At 38.8% G+C, this 7,358-nt stretch overlaps 1 protein-coding gene across 1 annotated transcript; it reads right to left on the bottom strand.

Moving 5' to 3' along the window:
- Positions 1–2,208: 2,208 nt before the first annotated feature.
- Positions 2,209–6,851, bottom strand: rgs18 (regulator of G protein signaling 18). The gene is made up of 5 exons (XM_026313583.2): positions 6,589–6,851; positions 6,022–6,126; positions 5,752–5,813; positions 5,047–5,213; positions 2,209–3,651 (listed from the first exon to the last, which is right to left on the bottom strand). The coding sequence occupies exons 1-5, from the start codon at positions 6,708–6,710 to the stop codon at positions 3,397–3,399; spliced, it is 711 nt and encodes a 236-aa protein (XP_026169368.1). The 5' UTR covers positions 6,711–6,851; the 3' UTR covers positions 2,209–3,396.
- Between the last annotated feature and the right edge of the window lie 507 nt (positions 6,852–7,358).

Below are 7,358 nucleotides of genomic sequence, written 5' to 3'. Positions count from 1 at the left end.
GGCACTGCCAGAAGCAATATGAGGTCTGTCCTGAGGACTGTAAGCTTTGTGCATTCACTGCAGAGCATGAGATTTAGCCTTTCACAGTCTAGCATCATATGTTACCACCCAAGAAGAAAAGGAAGTATCTGAGCAGCCTTATTTTGTAACAGAGCACTGATTCGGTTTCATACATCTACAATAAAATGCATGGTGTCATTCTAGTGATAAAGCAGTTCACTGTGGTTTTAAGCCACGCTGCATTTTTTCCACTATACACAGGGTGGCACTCGAGTCCTCTCCAGGCCTCCTACCTCATGTGTTCACACCTTTCTATGTGATTGGTAACAGCAGCAGTGAATATGTGTTTCTCTTCTCTGGTGGTTCTGCTTGCTTTATTCATTTGAACATGACTGGGGTTTTGACCCTTTTGCTGAGGCTGCTCAAGACCCAGACTGCAGGATGGTGGTTGTAATAGACCAGAGATATCACCAAAATCCTATTTAAATTAGATATCAAGTCCCTGAAAGTAATTCATTAAGCATACATTTATTTTAATTAGAAAGTGTTTTGTGTCTTTCTCTCAACTTGTGCAGTAACCCTCTTTTCTTTTTTACCTGCTTTAACCATTTTAGCAGTAAATATAATCCAATATCTGATGACCAATAAATATCATCAAAACAAAGAACGATTATAGAAACATTCCTGGACAGGCATGTACTTGCACTATATATCATATATCTGAGGAAGACATTTAATAATAATGACTGGCATGTGTAGATCCTTCCTCAAATAACTGTTCTTTGTTCACTGTTATATTTAGCCTCCAGAAATTCTGCTTAGGAGTTAGAAACAGCCTCCAGAAACCTGCCACCTATTCATTGATGATCATGCGGCTGCTGACAGAATGGAGGGAAGTTGCCTGCCAGCCCTTCAATAGTGTCATTTATCCCCTTCATAAACAGGCTTCCCTAAATAAGCTCTAAAGACCATCCATTGTTTAGAATGGAAGATACCAACTCTGACCCTGAGGTTTTCAAAGTGACAATAGTCTCTTCTGTTTGAACTGCGCTGAAATTTATTTATGTCAATATCATTGCAGGCCAACAACATCAAATGCAAACAGATTTGCAGAGGGTAAATTTCACAACTGAATCTATGAACCAGGCAGTCGGCAAATCTATTACTGAACTTGTCTCATGTCAGATAAAAGAGCTTGTCAGATGGGACAAATTGGTTGAGCGGATGACTGGGGGGCTAAAAGTTTAGCGACCAGAGTCGAATGGTGCTAAACCACTGATGCACTTTGGCTTTGACTGAAACATCTTTTTAAAAGTAGTCTACTTATTTTAGAAAATGTAAAACATACTAGACACCTCACAACAAATCGTTTTGCTCATCCTAGACTGGTATTCATCTGGTTTTACAAGCCTGATATCACCCGGCAAACTGCTTTCTTTCTCTTTTGTTTCCCTTCAGAGGTTCTACAATACATCTTTAACTTATGAATGATTTCAGAGGCTTTTTGCTCAGACTGAGTCGCAAATTTAAATACCAGTGGGAAGGCAACAAAAAAAAAAATCTGCCAGCGAATTCATAGTGGGCAACTAATCTTAAGCTGTGATGAATTTGGCAGGCCAGCTGAGCTTCTACCTTTGTTAACACATCATTACGTTTCCCTCTCCTTTTCTATTTGTGTGAGAGGACAGCAGGCTGCAGTATATGAATGCCGCTGCCATCTACAAAGATGCATAATTAGTGTGAACTGTGAGCTGTTCCACGCAGTTTTTTGTAAAATGACAATAACGTAGGCTGAGGTGGACTTTATCCCTCTGAAAGCCACTAAAAACTCTTACATCTGTGTTAATGAGCTAAAATGGCCTGTGCTGTACGTTCTGCACATGTATGCAGTGGGATCTATTTTTTTCTTCATACATATTCAACAGTTTGGGGGCAAACTCGGTTGGATCACTGACAGTTTTCAAATTAATGCATATTTGTCTTTGTAAGAAGTATAGCTTGTGCATACATATACAGTAACATGAATAATTCTGTGCTGGAGTGGTGGGAGTTGATAAGGTCTATTAATTTTTCAGTGATTTGGAATTGGGAGCTACACACAATCACAATTCCCCCCACTAGTGTAATATGTACACATTATGGCTCCATTTGTCACATTTATATGCAGTCATTCAAACTAATTAATGACAGTAAAGACCTCATTAAAAGTGCTTTTATAAGAAAGTGTTTATTTGAGTTACTCTTACAGTATGTACATTTCTAGGCAAGGCAACACAAATCGTCATAGTAGTACATAAATTAGATGGTGGCAATCAGAAACCAGCAGTCATAACAAATCTAACGTAATATTAGTATTTAAATAAGATATATGCATGTTATATGTGTGAAAATGAAACATTTTTAATAACAGAAATGAGAGATCTGTAGCTGTCATTAAAAAGTTCCAGCGCTTTACAGTCACTATGGCTGCAGGTTTTAACTGCAGCTAAGGTTGAAGGGCCTTGGACAGTGCGAGGGGTAAGGTCCCTCACATTTTAATGAGATATGGTCAAATTGGCTTGTATGCCATATCAACTGTATTAATGTTGTATAAGGTGCTATTGCTGGATTGGAGGCGAGGCAGCTGAAGGTTAACATGACCTGACCTCAGGAGAGTCTCTTTAGGATCACTGCCTGTACAGCTGGCTGGATGCTATCAGTAGCATGGTGACACCTCAGCTTAAATTCTCCCTACAAACATCGCATTGTCATTCAAGTTTTAAAAGATTTGACAAAATATAGAAGTGGTTAATAAAAGTTAAATCCACAAGCAGCTCAGAGCCACTTGGAAAGAAATAAATAGATTGCTGCTGAAAGTGCTGCAGAATGCTCTTAATGTGTTCTACGGCCACAGGGAATACTCAATTCTGATTGGTCACAGGGTGTGCATTATTTTCAGATAACCACGCGGCTTTAATGTTGTGGTCTCATAACCTTGCTAAATTGATATTTATAGCTGAAAATGGTATAAGCTGTTATTCAGCTGTGTAGTACAGTATTTAAAGGAAATGGTATAACATTTGGGAAGTATGCTTATTTGTTTTCCTGCTGGGAAATTAGATGAGAAGATCAATTTCTGGCACTTAGCAAAAAAAAAAAAAAAGCAAATAAGCATACTTTCCAAAATGTCAAACTATTCCCTTAAATGTTTCTTGCTGGCATGTCACAGTAGTACTGTGTCACTGGGCTAATTCAATGTGACCCCTTAGGTAATAAAAAATAATGCACCCTTTGCAGAAGCAAACCTATAGATAATAAGCTTCCTCACCACATATTACATTTCAACAGCAGTGCTGCAAGTAATTAATTCTCTCCTATATGATACGTTTCACAGCTACCACCCCTGCGACGTTACAGCTACCAGGCTGAGTGTTCAGTCGTGGCCTCTCCTCTCTCATTGAATACACAGGATCGTGACCTTCTACGAAACATGGTGGCCCCGGGGCCTTTCCTCCTGGTGATACGCATATAAATGTCAGACTGCAGGAACCTGGGGTAGCAGTCCTTTTTCATCAGGCTGTAGACTTTCATCTGGGCTGCATCAAAACAGTTCTTTGTGGGCTGTGCTATGTTCTTCTGGATGGCCATTTTGGTGTTGTAGTCAATGTTGACCTGAGTGCAAGAAGATTAGTATATAATAAAAACCCACACAGAACTGGTCACTGACATAGCATATATCTATACTTAGGAAATCTATATTTAATTTAAGGAATGTCATATATGATGATCAAAACTGTCTAGATCTGAATTCAGGAATTAGGGATTTTTGTGTACTCTATGGTAGATTTGACTGAAGCAAAACAAGAAAATAGCATAGATGTAGGGCCCAGTAGAACGGCTGCTAAAGGAGAATATATCAGACAGAGAGGAGAAGAAAGGGGAAATCCCATGGTTCACAGTGAGAATAGTGTAAATAAACTTCTGCATGTTTTCAAAGATAACCCTACATCAAACATACAGTCCTATTCAGACTGTACAGATGATTTTTGCTGCTTGTTATTGAGACAAATTAATTCTCCTCAACCTGTTTACGAAGAGCTGTCCCTGAGGACACAAACAACACTTTCATTCTTGGTTTGTGACTATTATGAGAACCAAAGCTAAAATCTGTTTCATTTATAACCCTGCTCTTTTGATGATATATAAGAGTGAGACTTGTGTACACTGCTACAGGACGACAGGCCAGGTTGTTGTTGTTGGCACCACATGAACTAAAGCTTTAAGGTCATGAACTGAGTTAAAAACTCACAAAAACCAATCAGTGACACTCATCTTCCCGGACATCATCACAGAGATGAATGCAGTTTACTTGCTCCAAGTTTTACCATTTGTGAGTTTGTTACTCTAACACTGATTAAGATGATCCTAATAATGTAAGTTATAGACTGAGAATTGGTATTAACCAAGAGTTTTGATTTTAAAAGACTAACTTCTTACAGAGCAACAAGAAATCTTTTCATCTCTCAATATCAGCATGTGGATATTCCTGCAAACGATGCTTGCTTACATGCTTACATACACGTTGAACCTAAACCGAAACTGTGTGGGTGACGCTGTCTCTGTAGAGAATGTCAAAACCTCAAACCAGACACCAGGCTCTTTAATGGTCAGATGTGCCGTTAAAAGCACATCTCATGGTGGTCTCATCATCAACGCAAAGGGAATGGAAACCTTAGAGAGCGCCGATTTCTCGTGCAAAAATAGCACGACCCGCTCTGCAGTAGTGCATGCAATACATGTATGACCTCAGCAAGCTGCTGCTCCTAAGGACGACTGTGCACAAAGGTCAACTTGCTGCAGGCTCATGACCATGCAGCACTTTAGATTTCACCTACTGTTTTTTTTATTATAGTGACATAAATATTTTAAACCGCTCACAGCCCTCTGTGACAAATAAGCCAAAGAAAATGCTAAACTTCAGGGGTTGTTTGAGCTTTGCAGCTGCACTTTATGGCCTATTTTGCAGCATTAAATCTACGCATTTTATGATAAATAAACATGCCATACCTCTTTAGGGGCGTCTGATTCAATAAATACTGTATAAATATATTTGGCTTTGGACAGCAGCTTTGTCTCAGAATCAATGGTCTTGTATTCTTCACAGGCCAACCAGAACTCAATGTTTTCTTCACTGAACTCTGTCCGGAGGAACTGAGAGAAGGTTTCTATCCCATCTGAAGCAGAGACACATCGACAGTGAAAATGGTTAGTAAAGTGACAGTAAAAGAGACAGTAGTTACAAACTGATAACTCCTGCGGGTAAATGAAACACAGAAGGCCGGTCTTTCCATACCCTCCTCATTCCAAAATCACTAAAATGGACCGACTATATAAACTTTTTTATTTATCTAGAAACCTTAAATAGCTTTAAAATACCAGTGTTGTTATTGTTATTGGATTAAGTACAGTACGCTGCATTAACCAGATCCAAATGAGACCACCCACTGGTCTACAGTGTTTCAGTGTGGCACTAAAGTGCTGCTTCTGTGCAGCTTATGAGGAAGCTGCACAGTTTCTGTATTACTGTGTGTGCAAGCAAACATTAAAAGATGTAGTGAAACTATCACTGCTCTCTTCATTAACTATTGATTGCCTCACGCTCTCCTGAAGAGTTTACAATTCAAATGGAGCAAACTATTTAACAACAGAAGAAACTGTTTTGGACAGCAAATCATCGCAACATTTTTGAGAAGTCTGGGGTATTAATCTGACCTGAGTGCTTTAGCAAGTCTTCAAAAGAATCGCTCCATTGCAGAGCTGCCTCTGGTGAGATGCTGTGAAAAAATCAGAGCTGCAGTCAGTTCTTTCCAAATGATGCAGCTTTAAAAAAAAAATGGTTTGGTTTCTCATAAGACTTCTAGCTGCCATGTTTCTAAAAGTGTGGACTATGTCATGGAGGATGCCTGTTATTGGGGTTAAAAATGAATACCACTTGTCTCAAACAACATTGGCTGTATATCAAATTAATGGTTTTCGCCTCACTTGCTGGTTGTTGGATTTGTCTTTTTATGGGGACTGACGTTTTCATGAGAACCTGATTTGGTGAGAAAAAGGCTTAGTCGGCTCTTCCTCTCCTTGTCTTTCTGTCTGCAAACAACAGAGAAAATACATCAAGTTCCACCAAGTGTCTGCAAACACAGCTATGGCACTAGTCACCAAATCAACCTTTACCTCTCAGAGAATCACTCCTCACAGACACATTCCTAAAGTGGTTTACATGCTTTAAATTACACAACATTTTTGTGATACAGCACAAATTGCAGGACAAGTTACACATACGCATATAGATAAACAAAAAGCCTTGGTAGACAACAGAGCTACACAGAGCAGTGGCTTTTAGTTACGCTAAAAACATCACCTTTCTCAGTGCTATGCTGCTCTTGATAAAATTAGACTTCTCTGTCTAAAAAGAAACTGTTGCTTAATCTTGTTTCTCACGATTAAAGTCTAGCTGCTCTATTTTCTGACATATGTTTTAACACTATATATATATATATATATACCCAAATCAAATAAATATTTGGAAACAGCTGAAATTCACACACCAACCTGCTGCTTTCGTCCTTCATCTTTGGTGCCTGCAAGTCTTCTGGACCAAGCATTTTGAAATATGCTTCCTCCTTTGGGGCCATGTAGTTGAATTGAGGAAATAGAAAAAGAAGTGTCTCCATGCTGTTGTGTCTGTATCTGGCGTGCAAAGCGTCAGGCCACAAATAGCTCTCAGAAAAAATGTTAACCCATCATCCGATGAACCACCTCGTCTTTTATAAACCCTGCTCGTATTTCATCTCCCGTACCTGTTTTCTACTTCCTGTAATAGTGTGACTGCTTACTGCTAACAGCTTCATCTGTAATACAGAAACCCCCCTGGGCTCAACATCCTGTCAATTGTTTAGTTAGAATTTAAAAGAAGACAGCTGGCTATGCTCATTCACAGACTGGAATTTTTTTTTTTTATTGTTTTTGCTTCAGGTGCTATGTTGTCTTAATTAATAGGGCACATTTTGGCACATTTTTAGTGAATCGGTTATAAGCTAAAAATACAGTTAACATAAAAAAAAGTGTGTCATAATTTTTGTAACTTTTTTTTTTTTTAACAATTTAACAATTTTCTGGTTAATATACAAATCATATCAAGCTCATTGATAAATGTCTTGTGTGATCCTGGGCGCTATTGTAAGAGAAGTCATTCTTATTCTGCAATTCCACTTGCACCACCAGCAAAGCCAGACACTGCAGAGATGGGAAGAATGAAATGTAATGAATAATAAAATGTGTCTGTGCAGAGTCTGGGCTTAGCTCTTTGCAGAACATCAGAG

This window comes from Mastacembelus armatus, chromosome 17 (genome assembly GCF_900324485.2).
Source record: "Mastacembelus armatus chromosome 17, fMasArm1.2, whole genome shotgun sequence".
In the NCBI taxonomy this organism is placed as follows: Eukaryota; Metazoa; Chordata; class Actinopteri; order Synbranchiformes; family Mastacembelidae; genus Mastacembelus; species Mastacembelus armatus.
This window is presented reverse-complemented; position numbering and strand designations above follow the sequence as displayed.

What these genes read in the sequence shown, in the direction of transcription:
- rgs18 (XM_026313583.2), bottom strand. Translation starts at nt 6,710, where the DNA reads ATGGAGACACTTCTTTTTCTATTTCCTCAATTCAACTACATGGCCCCA. An exon ending in AGACTTGCTAAAGCACTCAG is followed by an intron (nt 5,214 to 5,751) that starts GTCAGATTAATA and finishes TCTCTGCTTCAG; the next exon opens with ATGGGATAGAAACCTTCTCT. An exon ending in AATCAGACGCCCCTAAAGAG is followed by an intron (nt 3,652 to 5,046) that starts GTATGGCATGTT and finishes TCTTGCACTCAG; the next exon opens with GTCAACATTGACTACAACAC.